The sequence below is a fragment of the Thalia democratica genome, chromosome 8, assembly GCF_965202585.1.
Source record: "Thalia democratica chromosome 8, ktThaDemo2.hap1.1, whole genome shotgun sequence".
NCBI lineage: Eukaryota > Metazoa > Chordata > Thaliacea > Salpida > Salpidae > Thalia > Thalia democratica.
The window spans coordinates 3,642,075-3,658,818 of record NC_139172.1 but is presented as its reverse complement, the minus strand read 5'-3'; the positions used below and the strand labels follow the sequence as shown (position 1 = coordinate 3,658,818).

The window sequence follows — 16,744 nt, the reverse complement described above, 5'->3', positions numbered from 1 at the left end:
AATGATTATGTAAAAAGCTGTAAAAGGAAACATATATCAAAGTACTCAGTATTTTTAGCATTTTTAAGCATGGCCTTCCAGAAGACACCTATTGAACTTATCAAATTTAAACTCATATTTTTCAAAAGTTATTTTGAATATCAGGATGCAATAAAAACAACTAGCAGCTAGTTTTTAAACTAAGACAAATTTTAATTAAAACTGTCAATTCCCCACCCATGGCCTTTAACAATGAATGTGTAAAATATAAAAACAAATTCTATTTAATAACAATGAAGTTAAAGTAAATATAATTTCCACTAATTATTTTTTTAATGCTTTAGAAATAAACTTATTTTGTGTCACAACTAAAATAATTGAAGATATGGACCACCATGACTTTTTTCTTTTTATAACTTGGTAAAAACAAGTAAACTTTGAATTTAAAAAATAAAATAAAAGTAATTAAAAATATACTCTTATATGTGTACTGAATTTAATTAAGATTAGTAGTAACTATTAGTTAATTTAATAAATAATAAGTAATATGCTATGAATTGCTAGTAAATATTAAATTATGCTTTATTTTCACCAAAATTAGCTTGTAAATAATAATAGGGAAACCACCTAAAATTTTTAATTTTTACATATCAGGGATTAAAGCTTATAGTTTAACTCGAAATAATAATTTGAACAAAACTTTAAACTGAAGTTTTAGAAATATTTTTTTCTAAAATATATATAAAACGTAAGCATCATTAACAAATATAAAAAACTGCACATAAATGCGATTTTAAAAAATTGAAGTGTTGCGCTTTTTAGCATATAGTTTTTTTTAACTTAAATACTTATAAGAACAAAAAAGGTTTTGTAACACACCGTAATACTTAATTTAAAAAATTTGTAAATTTTTGTCTAACATTTATTTAGAATTGTTTACTTAAATAAAACTTTTGGTTTTATGGCAATTCAAATACCGAAAACAACTCAAATTAACAAAAAAAAAACTTAATTAAATGCCAGAACTCAAAAAATAATAAATATTCAAAAAAAGAACTAAATGTGTAAGTAGATTTAATTAATATGTACAAAAAATTTATTTGTTTTTACTTTTATAGAACAAGGAAAAAGTAAAATGTTGTGAAATTCAAGACTTTTTTTTTTACATAGTGCAGCCATCGAGCATTTTTGTAGTAAGATTTTTTTTACTTATAAAGGATTGCCGACCCCTGCTTAATTTTTAGTTTAGTAATGCTCAAGTGGATAATATAAACTAAATAGTTTGGTGCATAAATGAATAAATGATTCTAATTTTCAATGTTTGCTTTTTTTTTCCAATTTTATTAAATATTGCTTGCTGGAGTTTTTTCTAACAATGGCACTTAAAAAACATTCAGTTGACATATAAATTATTTTGAAATTTTACCACTGTAACATATAAAGATAATAAGACCAAATATAATAAAACAATATACAACTTTAAACTTTATAGTTATACACGTTTTGCATAATAAGTTAATTTTAGTCTTAGTTTAAATAAAATCACTACATTGTTAAAAAGTTGTTAGCCTTTTTATTTAATAATTGATTATTTCAAACATTACATTTATATTATGGTTTTTACCAAAATTAAATTTAACTATGATAAATAGTTTTAGTTAAACATTTAACAGTTTTAGGAATAAAACAGCAAGTTTTATTTTATCTTTTATAATTCTTCATTTTTTAACAATGTGAAAAAACAATCATTTTAGTTTAAACAGAACTTTTTACTTTTAATGATTAGTTTATTTTTATCAAAAAAAAATTGCGTTATTCAATTTGAATTAATCTCATTTGCAATTTAATCTAAATTTCTAGTATATTTTCTATGCTTGATTATGGGGTTTCTCATAACTCGTTTAGCTTGATGTTTAAACTGAATATATAAAGTTTACAAGGTTACTAGCGCACGTACAGTAAAATACTTTTTACTATTATTTATATTACTAAAATATTTCAAGTTTAAAACTTTTAGTTAGTTTATTGAATAAGCTTTAAGAAAAGTTTTATACAAACTTAAATTATTTATAAACTTAAGTATTATCAAAAGAGATTTCAGTTCTGATAGAAACTTTGTGAAATAATAATTTATTTTAAGTTACTAGTGTGGTAATTTAGGTTACCAAAAAAAAAACTGGCAACAAGTAAGTCCAACCCGAGTCCCCGGATTTGAACAATGATTATTAAACTATGATACTATTGTTTTACACGTAAAATTTCATACTTTAAACTTACTTTCAGAGTAAACAACTTACTTTCAGAGTAAACAAAGTAAACTAAAATGTGCGCTTGAAGGGTGCTAAAAGACCGTGAAACACAGTCATCAATAGCAGATATATACTAGAGTTTTAATTAAGATCTTAATTTAAATTTATGTACTATAATTTTTAACTTTTTTTGATTATATTTATATTTTTGAAAGTTTCTAAAACTAGTTTATTAACACAAGGCTACTATACTTTTCATTCAAATAAGCTTAGAAGGAAGATAAAGCTGCTCATTTTACATAAAACATTAACGCAAATATTGATATTTGAGAAAAATTTCCTTTCAAAAGCTGCATAAGAAGCTCAAATATACTTTTTAATACTTGATTTTTTTTTGTTTAAAACAAATAGTAAAAAAGTACTTATTTAATGTTTTGCTTATCAAAAGTTTTAATTTTTTTTATTAAGCAAAATTTGGATTTACCAAGCTTTAATTAACTTTAATAACAAAGTACGTGTAAATTTTACTACTTTTTGTTATAAAATGCTTATAAATATAAGTCATTTTTAAAATATTTACTTTAAGTCATAACGACAGTAATTTAAAAGTACTTTTGGAAATATTAAAGTAAATAAGAGTTAAGGTTGTCATTTTTGCATATTTCAAGTAAAAATCGACATATTAAACTAATATGATGAAAATAATAGTACAGAAACTTAAAGTTTAAATTTTACAGCGAAAAACCTAAAGATGGATGATAAGTATTGTTTTTTGCTTAATATTCTTATATATCTTTGTAGGTTACTGATAAAATGCGCAAACTAGTTTTAAGAATCTATTTTGATAAAGACTGAATATAGTACTAATAAATAATAATGATCTAGTTGGTATATTTTAATATAATTACAATTGTATTTTAGTTCTGATTGAAACTTTTTGAAAGCGTAAATTTTATAAATTACTTGTATAGTATATCAAGTTAAATAAAAATGAGCAACAAGTAACCCAAATCGCTAACTTTCAACGCACAGACTTCAACCGCTACACTACCGTTCCACAGTCGCATCTACTAACTTCTAAAATATAAACTCAACTATCTTTTTATGTTCAAAACTTGTTTTTATTGTTTTAAAAGTGATTATAAGTTCATTAACATGTTTAAAAAGTTTCTGTTAGTTTGGAGTTTAAAACTTATACAGCTTTTATACTGCATGAAAACACATTAACTAAAGTTTTATTTTTGTAAAGTTTCAAAAAATAGTCTTAACTCTTTATGTTGCATAATAACTAAATTTAAGAGTAAACACAACTAACAAAAAATGTGACCAACATGGGATTCGAACCTAGTACTAAAAGATTACATGATGCACCTTCCTACTGCTGTGCTACAAAGACTTTTGATAACGGTGCTTAATTTAATTACATATATTGTATTGTATATCTTTTTTGCTTGTTTTTATATTATATTTTTTACTTTAATTAGTAATATAGTATCTTCCTAAAGCGGACATGCTTAGCAAAACTTCAAAAAGTTTTATTGTTAAGTACGGCAAAAGACAACGACGATCTTCAAATGTCAATCTTAGTAGGTTTGCTTCTTTAATAAAATAGTACTCTCGTGAATTAAAATGAACAAAGTTATATGGTTAACATTATGAATTATGTTATAATCATCTAACAGGTATTGTTCAACTAATCAACGTAAAAACTAAATTTAACAAGAAGGAAATAAAAAGAGCTACTACCAAGATTCGAACCAATAACGTGTGCAGTCCCAACCTGACGCTCTACCGACAGAGCCATTTGCGTTCTTATCATCGCAACTGATTTTGACTTAATATACTTGATTATCTAAATTTAATGTTTTAAAAATATACTGTAAAAATAGCAAATTTATTTCGTTAATTGATTCTAAATAAGCTCATGCCAGTTTTAATACTTTGGATATAAAACTTTCTTTCATAAGTTAGCTTTGTATAAAACTAAATGATCTACAACTGTTCAAAATTAATTAAGCTGTGTTTGCTGTGTTGCTATAACCTTAATTTTTTATTCTATTTATAATCAAAAAGACAACTTTTCAAAATTTCTTCTTAAATTTAAGAATACTAGTTTTCGTAGTTATTTTCTCAACTCAGCAATATACTACTGACTAGTTTACTGTTCAGCTCTTCTTAAGTAAGGAAATACTACTTATTTCTAACTTCATTTAAGCATACAAAAACAACTTGAAAAAAATTAAATGCAAAAAGAAAGTTTATTCCTTATCTTGCTTTGGTTTAATGCGTTCGAGTCTTAAAAAAAACTTTTAAAATGTATTTGAAAACTGCAACGAAATCTAATATAATGTAAACTAACTGATATAATGACTTTTTAGGTTGCTAGTATTAGTGAAACTAAGCAATACTACAAAAAGAGAAAACAGATAGCTTTTAGTAATATACAACTTATTGACAATTTTTGACCTGTTATCAAACAAATATGTTGAACAAACGGTTTATAGGCTAAACGTCAACTAGATGAAACTGTCAGTAAGTCAATAAGTTCATATAAATATCACACATATTTTTTACACGAAAAATACTACAATTACTTTTATATCTTAGAAAATTACATGCTTTCAAAGTTATTTATCAAACACCTATTTTGGTTCTTAAGTAAGAAAATTAAAAACTAAACTTTGCTTATACTTTTCTTTCTAGTAATAAATAGTAAAAACCATTTAATTTAAACTTAATTTAAAACAAATGTTATGAAATTCTCAGGTTTTTTAAGCTCAAACTAAACGAAGTTTGTTTTATTTTGTTTTATTACTTATTTTTTATTAAAATTTAAACCGAAATTTTTTAAGACTTAACTTTTATTACATGCGGTATATCAAGTAAAATATATTTAAAACAGATTACTTCAAATTAGTAGACGAAATGTTGAGGTTTTTAAAGCTCTAACTTGAAGAAAAAAATATCTACGTGCTGCTTGATTACACATAAATTAAGAATTAAAACTTTCAACCGCTAGGTGGCGCCACCGAGTCACAGACTTCTCCAGAGATTGCACCATAACCGTTCTAAAAAAATTTAAATTAAAAAAATTTACTTGTTTTTTCACCACACGGTGTCTCTGCGACCATGCCGTCCCTATCCCCCACCAACCGACCCCTCAAATTTAGCCTTGACTCTTACTTAGCCAAATTATTTTTTTCACTTTAAACACCTATGTACGTAATATACCCTTTCAAATGCATTTTTATCAATTTTCTACAATTTGCAACATTTTTTTTTTTTTGTTACTATGCAAACTATAACTATCATTTCTTTTAAATTTATACTATTGTTTTATTTGTAGCCCATATTAATAACATTTAAGTCCCTAGCAGGCCATACTCTTTTTCACCACATTTACATTATAAACTTATACATAAGCATAACATTATACTTTATTATTTTCTTAATTAGCTTTTAGCCAACATAATTATATGTTTTTAATTTAAACTAGCTTAAAAAATTCAATACTGAATTTTGTTCAATCAGCATTGCTTTTTTGTTTGAAAGAGTGACAAGCTCTAAATAAAACTACTAAGCCCACTTAAAACTTTAAAATATAGTAGTTATATGTAAGATGTTATATATAAGATGTAGTATGTCATAAGAAAATATTATTAAAACTTTAATTTATTTTTAACAGAAATAAATTTCAATCCCTGAACTTTTCTTGAAGTGCAAAAATTCAGTCTATAAAAGAAACAATTTCTGGATCAACTGTTTGGAGAGCAACAAAACATATATTACTTTGAATTTAGCTGTTTAAAACCCTGTCTGTAGGCAGTGCTTAAAAGAGTTTAATGCCGTTATGTATGCGCTAAAAAAAGAATTTTAAAGTATTCTATTCGATTAAACAACTTTTGATCTTGCTGAATAAAAAAAGGAGCCCTTGAAGCCTATATTTTTTGTATGGTTCGTACTACAAGATAAGTTCGGAGTAGTTGACTACTTGAGACCAGGTTGTCTTTTAATACAAATGAGGGAACTTTCTATGGGAAAACTGTTTGACAGTAAAAAAAGCACTGGGTATTATTTGACTTCTTGGAGTATATACAAATAGATAAGTATACTTTAATTAAACAAGACACAACAAATGAATAGCAATCTTTTTATTTATAAAGCAAAACTGCACAAAACAATGTTTTCAATGTTATATTAACTTATAAAAATAATAAAGATTATAATTAAAACTTATATTTATTAATAAGTAAAACTTATTTACTTTGTTATCAACTTAAAAAGCATATATTTTTGTACGACTATTCAAAATATAAATTTAAGTTTTTGTTAACAAAATGTCCTAGTGAAACAAGTTCACTGGAATATAAATAAAAACTAATTATACAGTAATCTTTCTTTATTCTACCAACATATGTTTCTGTGTGACAACGAATCAACACACTTCAACTGGGTTCTGTAAAAAAATAATTACTGTAATGAGAGAATAGAAGCATAGGATAAAGTAGGTGTATATATGTTTTCATTAAAATAAGATATATTCTACAGATAATAGAAAGTTCAAGATTTATTATTTAAATATATATTGTATATGCAACAAATACAAACTTTAAATTAATATTTTAAAAAACATTAAGACATAAATTTTTGACATAATAAAAATTTTTTTAAATGTTAAAACGTAGGATGAGATAATTTATCAAAGTTAACTTATACAAAAACTAAATTGACGAACCTAGTATATGAAATTTGTTTTCAATTTTAACTGTAAAGATGCAAAAATAGTAGAAGAACAGGTATAAGGGCGCCCACGAGACAAACAAGATTAAAATTGACCGCAAGCATGTTCTTAATTTAAATGAAATACGACCGGCAAACTTGTAAATTTGCAAAATAAAATTTTAAACCGGTTATAATGCTTCAAGTTAAAATAAATTTAATCAGTAAATTTGGTAATTTTCTGATACAAGTTTTAAAATATGAAAGGCGTTTTAATTCTAAGTTTCCGAAAACAGTTAAAATTTTCTAATAGTTTATTTTCGCTGTAAGAGTATTTTAGTATCTGATTATATATAAAAGATGCCTTTACTATGTTTGTCATTTACGAAATAGTTTAAAATTTATTAAATGATCTAGTTTCAATTTCTAAACAAAAATTTATATTTTCCCTTATAACTAATTTGATGTTCTAAATATTGGTGTTAACTATTTGTGAAATTTGAAAACATAATATGATGTTTCAAAAATACAATTACTCCCTTTGAATATGAAATAAAAAAGACATTTAATCACATTTCCTACCCAATATATTTGATAACATACAGACTAAGTCTTATAACTGCTGTTAAAAACTTACGCTTATCTTGCTAAGTAAATAAAAAAGTATTAAGCAAGCTTTAAATTTATATAACCTCAAAACTTATTTTTATTTTCTGTTCTTAGAACTACATGTACAATTTTTGTTAGATAAAAAAAACTCTTTAGTCCAGATAATAACACATAGCAATTCAAGTTGCGTGTTTATTAGCATATGAACATATTAGATAATATTTAACATACAACTCAGACTTTCAAAAAAACTTAAAGATCGAAAATTATAAAAATAACTCAAGTTGTATCACAGAAAAAAAAAGGAATTAATTAGTTTTTGAATACATCGATGACATGTTGGCAAGTGACAATGACATATTAACAGTTGATTACATATTGACAATTTATGACGTTTTGTCAGTTGATGTAACATTGACAGTTGAAGAAACATTGTCAGTTGAAGGAATCTCTGTGTTATCGAATATCTATTACAGTAATTAAGTATTACAGAACTATTGAAGTACTGTCTGTTTAATCGAAACAAAAGATAAAACTTAATTAAGTTAATGAAGCGATAAGTGACTTTTATTATTAAGTTTCGTAACAAAAATGATTTGAATAATACAAAATGTCACTTTTATTTCAGTCGTTTTTATAATTATTCACAGAAAAAAAAGCGTTTAAAACTTTTACGAAGCTTATTTAGTTTTAAATAAAAAACTATAAAACTAGTTTACAATAAATCAATTACATAAAACAACCTAGGAAGTTTTAATCATTAAAAAATGTAACTACAGAAGGTTATTCAAAATGATAGAAAAAAACAGTGACAACAGAAAATTGTAAGCTTAAAATCATATAACACGGTGGACTTTACCTCAACATTTTTAAGAAAATACATAAGGTAATAAAAAAAATCTAAAAAATGACTGTATAAAATTTTTAAGTTGTTATTAGACATGATTAAATATTCAAAACAAAATTATTTAATATTAAAAGTAAAAGTTAGTTGATTATAGAAATTTCACGCTCGAATTCGTACTTCAAATTGAAGTTTTTATCATCAGTCTTGTCCGTAGTTTTCTCCCAAATGGACTGATTCCTCCACACCAAGTACTGCCTCCTGACCAAGTGCACTGACCTTTTCGGCTGCCTGTCCCTGGTAAACAGCCCCTTGCGGTTGCCCTGCGCCCTCTTGGGTCCTTGGGCGGTGTGGAAGTCGGCGAAGTTCCACACCATGGAACCTGTTAGGTAGGGGTGTTGTATTGTGCACAGTCGCTTGAACACGCCGAAGTGTTGCTGGATCAGCTCGTGTTGGTAGTCCTCGCTGTACATGAGTGGCGGGCTTGCGTGGAACCCTGAGACGGATCCGGCTCCGAACTCGGTGAGGATTATCGGTTTCTTCAATTTCTGCAAAATTAAACTGTTTGATGTGTTGACCAGGCATAATAAATGTAGCATTTGTTCTTGATAAATAATAAATTTTTAGTGGTTTGTTCTAATTCTTTTTTTGAACAACTTTGTTAAAGTAATATTCCAGCTTCAATTAAGCTATTAAACTATGTATCAAACATATTTAAAGAATTATTAAACTATAATGTGATTTAAGTGCTGCAATAGCATTACAATACTAAAGATTTAAATATGATAAGTTTGTTAACAACTATACCCACTACTTAAAAAAAACTATGCTAAAAATTTAAATAAGTAAAAGCCATTATAAATGTTTCTAATTCCTTCAAAAACAAACTTGATTCCATTTTTGAAAGTAGTCGGTGAGTCGCGCCTGTATGAGCTCAGTGTGGCCGTAATCGTTGTACCATGACTGGTAGTTGTTCACCGATATGACGTCACAATACTGACTTGCCATGTCGTGATCTGAACCGGCGTTGCAAGCGAACGTCACTGGTCTCGTGCTGTCAAGCTGGCGGGTGTACTCCATCACTTCCTATTGAAAATACAAAAATTGTTTGAAACTCACAAGCTTTTTAAATATATTCTTTAGTTTTTTATGTAAAGTAGTTGTTTCTTTGATGTTGATGTCGACTAAAGGCGTGTAATTACAACAAGAACAACTAACATTATATTTGAACAAAGTAACAAGATAAACAAGTTGTTGACACAATCTATTGATGTAAAAATTTTCAAAGCAAAAGTTTAGTAGGTGAACTAATTTAATTAAACCTTTTTCAAACTTATGCCGTGCTTTCAATGCCTGGAAAAAAAACTAGTTTTATTTTGAATAACTTTTTAAAAATGCACAAGTAAGCACTTTTTAAATAATTAAATACAAATTTTCTTATAATGTTTAAAGTTTTAGATTAATAATTTTGTAAAATTAAAATATTTAAATGTGTAAAATGTAGTTTTAAAATATTACAAGGTTAAATAAAAACAGTTTAAATAGGACTTAAATATTGAAAACTAACGTCTTACAATGTTTATCTATAATATGTTAAAATAGTTCAATTGAGTTCTTTAAAAGGTTGCTAGATTAAATGACAGATTATTTTTTTTAGTCATATAGTGGAGAAATAAAGTTGAACAAATTTTTAAAATTTTTTCAATATTCTATGAATATATATAGGTAAGAATAACAAAAAACATATATTGAAAAACAACAACGTTACTTTTACTCTTCTTCTTCAGAACATAAAGATATAACATTTTCTTTAATACAATTATGAAAATATTTTCTTATTTGAACTGAAGTAATTATTATTTATTTACAAAAAAAAAAAGTTAAGCATTAAATTATAAAAAAAATATTTAAAGTAAATTAACAAGTTTACTATTTAAGTTTTTTTAAAACAGCAAACCTCAGAACCAAAAAATAAAATAAAAACATTTCAAAATTGACAACTACTAACTCAGGGAACTTTTAAACATATACTATGAACGAACATATTTTACAAAAATTATTCTAAACCTAACTCATCAAACCAAAGTACAAATAATACTCATACTAAACCTACTAACACAAAAAAAAGTTTTTATTACATGTAAAAACAAATGAGCCGAAAAAATGATTTTCAAAAATTATATTACGTGATGTTAACAAAATAAAAAGTTTCAACAAACTTTAAAATAATTAGCAGTCGCTTCAGTGTTGGACTTGGGCTCGTTGGCAACCGACCACATGACAACGGACGGGTGGTTGTAGTCCCGTGACGTCATTTCACGCATGACCGCCTTGTGGTGCAGCATGGTGACGTCACTGAACGTTTCTTCGTACTTCATGCCGACGGCGGGGCACTCATCGATGACGACGACGCCTCGCTCGTCGCACATCCGCATCACCTCCTCGCTGTACGGGTAGTGGGAGGTTCTGAACGAGTTGGCCCCCAACCACTCCAGCAGGTTGAAGTCCTTGACGACGGAGGACCAATCGAAACCCTTCCCCCTCGTCACCCAGTCCTCGTGCCTGCCGACGCCCAGGAAGTAGAAGGGCCGGTTGTTAATGAGGAACCTGGTGCCGTCCACCCGCACCGACCTGATACCAACCGACAGCTGGTACTCGTCACCATCCAACAATTTCACGTGGAGGTCGTACATGTGCCCCACGCTTCTGTTCATCCCCACCGACCACCACAGTTTCGGTCGAACAACTTCGATCCGTCCAATTTCACCAGCCGACTCGCCGACCAACGATTCTCCGTCAAACAACTTGACTTCCGTCTTCATGTTTTCGCTGCAGCTCCCACGGTGTGTTACGTTGTACGCGACAGTCGCCAGGTTTTCGTTTGTGACGTCAGAACGCGTTTTTATTGAGTGGATGTAGCACTTCGGAGTTGTGTACAGCAAGACTGGACGGTGGATCCCAGCATAGTTGAAAAAATCGAACTTGTAGCTCTATAAATTAAATAATTTAAGCTATTTTTTAACATAGGTACTTGTAATAAAATAACATCTCTCTTTGAACAAACTGCTTTGTTTTGAATTCATGTAGATTCATTTCTTAAAAATTATTACTGATATCAAGATTCAGTACAATGTAACTCTGTTGTTCAGAAAAAAAGGCTGTAAAAATAAGTATATCTTTCAGCGGTAACAAACATACCAACCAAAGTGAAGTAGTTGGCTGGATACGGATGTTCATAAGTTTTTGTGAAGCCAGGCGGGAGGGTGTTGTATGTTAGCGTGTTGTTAACAGCAACGGTTATTCTGTTCACCTTTCCAACTTTCAAATGATCGCTGATTGCGCCTTCAAATGGCAGATGACCTCCCTCATGTTCTAAAACCTGAAATTTTTGATATATTTAATCAATATTTTTTTTCTAATGTTCTTTTCCATTGAAACTATAAGCAGGGTTGGTGCGCGAATTTTTTTTAACTTAACCTGATTTAGACTAATTTTGACCGATTTAGCGTGATATTTTTTCAAAGTAAATCCAACTATCAACTATCAACTATCAGTAAATCCAAGAAATCATTTAGGGTATTGAATGTTATAATAAATAAAAATATTTTAAAATTGTAAAATAAAAGTTATTATCAGCTCAATAACTTGTAAAACATAATTATACTATAAATATATGGATAGTAACTTATAGCTTAAAGCTAAGTTTTATTCATGAGAAAATTTATATAAACTTTAAATAAACAAACAATAAAATATGTGAACAAACTGCTAAATTTTTTAATCTAAAAAGTAATTGGTAAAAAACTTCAAAATTATAAAATAATCCAACCAAGCTCTAAAAACATAACTAATGTGAACAAATTTAAACGAACAGCTAAGTTGAATTAAACTTTAATGTTTAAACTGTTTTTTTTTTTAATGAATTTTCATAATCATGACGTATATAATCTACTCAAACAAAATAATTAAGATTCTTAATTTTTTTTTTAGATTCAACAAAAGGTTTTAAGCATACATTTTTACAAAAACCTGATTAATAACCAAATTTATATTTAAAATAAATTCATACCTTAATAAGATTTACTAAAAAAAAATATTCTCAATTTTTTTTAATTCAGAAGTTTTCAAGCATTGAAATAACATAAACTGAAATTCTAAAATTTTCAAGCAAAAAACTGAAAAAACTGATATTTAGCAATTTTTATCAAAAGAAATGATTTAGCCCTGTATAGGTAAAAGTAATACATATTTAGATTAAAGCTATTAAAGAATAAAAATTTGGTAATGACACAAAATAATTATAACTAAGTAAACTTGGTACTAAATTAAAATGTTAAAAATAAATTCATATGTTTTTTTTTCAGTAAAAATACATAAAATGTGTTCTGAAAGTCTAAAGAGTATAAAAGACTATAAGAAAAACTAATTACTAAACCTATAATTATAAATGTTTCCGTGAACAAGTTTTTAAGTTTTGAAATCATAGGTTTTAAAAAGCTTTGTTTTCTAAAAGCTATTATCAAACACTTATTTATATCTATAATACTAAAACAAAATTATACTTTTATATATTAAAAAGCAAAAAAAAAGGAGATTCATATACTAAAAGAATTATTGTGGTTTAGTTATTATTCAAATACTTTTTATTCTGCATTATTATAATGTTAACTTAAATGCATTATTAGAAGCATTAGTCTATTTAAAAAGCTTTTTAACTAATTTTTAAAATTAGTTTTAACAGAAAAGAAAAAAAAATAAATTGAACTGTGTATTTAAAAAAACTACCTTTAAACTTCACAAATTGACAAACAACCTTTATTCCATTAATCCACACTACAGCATAATAATGAGCACTTCCCACTTTCAACCATGTCAGCGTCTCATCATTCAACCATGACCTGGATACCCGAAAGTTGGTTTCATACCTGATCAGGTGAAACTGGTGATATGTAAAAGTATTTTTTATGTTTTTTTCATTTTCTTTTAATAAATAAAGTTAATGATCCCAACACAAAATATAGTTTTTTATAAGTACATATATTAACATAAATTTTTTTAACAGTATTTGGTAGATATTGTCAAGAATAATATTTTATTTATACTGTTAAGCTCTTATTGTTTGATTAAAACATCATAAAAACTTTATTTCAAAAGTATAACTTTTTTTTTTGTGATAGACTAGTAACTTAAAAAATACTCTCAGTTAGATATTTCATTGTATAAGTCCTGAATCAACCTTGCAATATAAAAAACGTTTCACAAATACAAGTAAACGAAAATTAAAATTAAAAGTGATAAATAAATATTTTTTTGCATGTCCATAGTTAAATAGTTATGATTAACAAATACTATCAAGTATTTACAAGAATAATTTTATGTTAGGGTAAAATAACAAAAGAATAACATTTCTTAATACATACTTTTAAAATATAAATATATCACATATTTTGTTACTGTTAAAACAAAACTCAAATCAACTAACCATGCCCAGCCGACAAAATCACGGATGCTCTTGCTCTGAGTAATGTCATTGTAGCTAGCAGGAACAGGCATGTCAATTGTCCAGCCAGATGATTGCACCAACGACTTGCTCCACCATTTGTTTGCGAAACTTTCATTTCGTGATGTAGAATTGTCAACTGCGAACTTCCATCTGCCACTAATGTCTTTTACTTCTCTTGACGAAGTTTCAATTGGAAAAAGAATGGCATCTACTTTTACACAGCAGAATATTAAAAGTGTGTAACTTAGTTTTATTATCATTTCTCATAACTTTAAGGTATCTGCAAGTGACAAAAAAATACTTGATAAAATTATACTACAAATATTATAACGGTACAGATCTGTTATATGTATTTAATCATAATTAAATATAAAATTTAGCAGCATGTTCTGCTACATAACATTAGTGTAATACAAATATCAATAGTACTTAGTTATTATATACGTTAATAAGTTAACAAAAACTTGTACTAGACTGCTGCTTATTTTTATTGTTGTTTAAGATGTTTTTCAAACATATTATTTAAGTAAAATTGCAGGCATGTTTAAAGAAAGTATTATTAAGAACTACAAACAAATTTCTTTTCTGTTATAAATCACTAACTACAATCAGAAAAGCATAAATTTATGATAAACTTTTTTGTTTAATAATGGATAACTACTGATCTACAAAGTTTTTCATGAAAATTTTAATGACTTAGTTTGTGTAAGTCTTATTAGTTTAACACAGAAAATCGGTTCAGTTCAATCAAACATCAGTTCAAAATAGCAAGTACTTTTCAGAATATTATATTTGTATTTCAAGTACATAATGATTTTTTAAATTAATTATCTTAAATAAATATGAGTTATTTTTGTTTAGCTTTTTTTATCCAAGTTATTATTATTTTTATCTTTTTAAAAAATTTAATTTTATTTAAAATATGTAGTTTGTACTCATAATAATCAAAATATTAGTACAGTTAGGTGTTTTATTATATTGCTGAAATATTTAACGAGTAAGTAAAATTTTTCGTAAAAACAAATTTCTTTTTTTAATAACACTACTAAGAAAACTTATTTAAAATGTAATCTTAATAAGTATTGAATTTTTATTATAACTAAGTTTCTTTCAAGGTAAATACTTGACAAAACTTTATTTATGTTCCCATTCTAGTGCACAGTGTACATTGATTAGTAGAAGTATGGGTGAAATTTGATGTAAAAGCTTATTTATTAATATTACAAGAAACATTTTATAATTTAACTTTTTTCAACTTCTTATCAATAGTAGTTTAAATATATCATAAAAGGATCAAAAAACATTATATTTTATTCTCGTTTTAAAGGTCTTTTTAGTTCTTTATAGGACAAAATAAGTAACAAGTATCATAGGTGTGTTGTACAATTTCAAACACTTATTTCAAAGTTACCTTATTCTTAACCTTTTGGTCTTATTTGTATAAATATTACTGCACTTGACTTATCACTAGAAAAACTGGGTAATTTAAAGAAATTTTATATTTCTTATTTGCAACCAGTATCTGTCAAAGTCAACCCCAACTATTTTTAATTTACTTTCTAATACCTCTATTAAAAATTCTTTGAATACTTTTCAAAATTGACTAATTAGATTTAGATGGAAAACAAAAGGGTTGATCACGCCAATTCGATCATCAGACCACAAATTTTGGTAGACTGAGACCAATTTCGTCCTTATTATGACTTATCAGTCAGTCACAACCAAAAAACTTTCAGTCAATGTCATTAATAAAATGATTCATTGTCAGCAAATGGTTGCTTCATGTGTAAGCATGATAAACCGCTAGTAGATCGACGACTGCAAGTTTTTCGTTTGTGACTGACTGATGAGTCCTAATAAGGACAAAACCGGTCTCAGTCTACCGAAACTTGTGGTCTGATGATCAAATTGGCGTGATCAACCCTTTTGTTAAACTTGAGCTTGTCTCACGGCAAACAAAAGTCCAGGCTTCTGCTTTGCTGACTTTTGCCGATATTTTTTGTTGATTTAGATGGAAACTAATTAGATTTCAAACGACTTATATGGGAGATAACAGTTTATTAATATTTAAATCTAACAGTTCTACTTCATTTCAACAGTATGTAAATTATTTAAATACGCTCACTTTTTTTAAACCCTAATAAGAAATTTTAACTAGACTAAATTTTATGTTTGTTAAAAACGTTTAAAATTAGAAATAAAGCAATATAGTCAGTTCCCGTTTTTTGATAAACTAATAACCAAAGGTAAAGAAAAATTTCTTACTAATGTCTTTAGAAAACAATCACTCTCTGGACAAAACTTGCATTATCAGTCATTTTGTACTAAAAGACAAAAAGTTAATTTTGTTGGAAACTTTATACCACCGAGGTTGTATGATTTGTTCTCCTGAAATGTTCCTAAAAAACAAAGAAAATTAAGGAATTTTTGTGAAAACAGTAACTTATTAAAATTGATTTAGAGATTTTTAAAATTGCATGATGAAAATTGTAGGTTGTTTGGACAAGATAAACGTTTTAAATTACCATACTAGGATATTGTATCTGAGTTATTTGAGAAAATATTGCAAGAGCAATCTATTTACAATCAGATAAAACTCAGAGTAGTAATTTTTTCAAACCAGGTTATAAAACCGGAGCTGAATATCCCACCTAGAAAAAAGTTGTGTAGTATACAGGTTAAACTGCTTCTGTACAAGTAATTATATTAGACAGGCTTCCAGGCATCTTAAAACTAAAGTTAAAGAGCACTTACCTAAATGTTTATTAAACTTCGTGAAAGAAAAGGCTTACAGTAAGACAAAAGCAGTCACCAATGCTATAAAATAATGTTTGATAGTGG

General features: G+C 26.9%; 1 protein-coding gene across 1 annotated transcript; it reads right to left on the bottom strand.

Annotated features, from left to right (window-relative positions):
- Window positions 1–8,543: 8,543 nt before the first annotated feature.
- On the bottom strand, window positions 8,544–14,167 carry LOC145842392 (beta-glucuronidase-like). The gene is made up of 6 exons (XM_082949821.1): window positions 13,883–14,167; window positions 13,214–13,325; window positions 11,603–11,779; window positions 10,620–11,390; window positions 9,289–9,486; window positions 8,544–8,948 (listed from the first exon to the last, which is right to left on the bottom strand). Exons 1-6 carry the CDS (start codon window positions 14,161–14,163, stop codon window positions 8,544–8,546), a joined length of 1,944 nt encoding a protein of 647 aa, XP_082805947.1. The 5' UTR covers window positions 14,164–14,167.
- Window positions 14,168–16,744: the final 2,577 nt, after the last annotated feature.

What these genes read in the sequence shown, in the direction of transcription:
- LOC145842392 (XM_082949821.1), bottom strand. Translation starts at nt 14,163, where the DNA reads ATGATAATAAAACTAAGTTACACACTTTTAATATTCTGCTGTGTAAAA. An exon ending in CGACTGCTAATTATTTTAAA is followed by an intron (nt 9,487 to 10,619) that starts GTTTGTTGAAAC and finishes TATTTTCAATAG; the next exon opens with GAAGTGATGGAGTACACCCG. An exon ending in ACTTTCAAAAATGGAATCAA is followed by an intron (nt 8,949 to 9,288) that starts GTTTGTTTTTGA and finishes TTAATTTTGCAG; the next exon opens with AAATTGAAGAAACCGATAAT.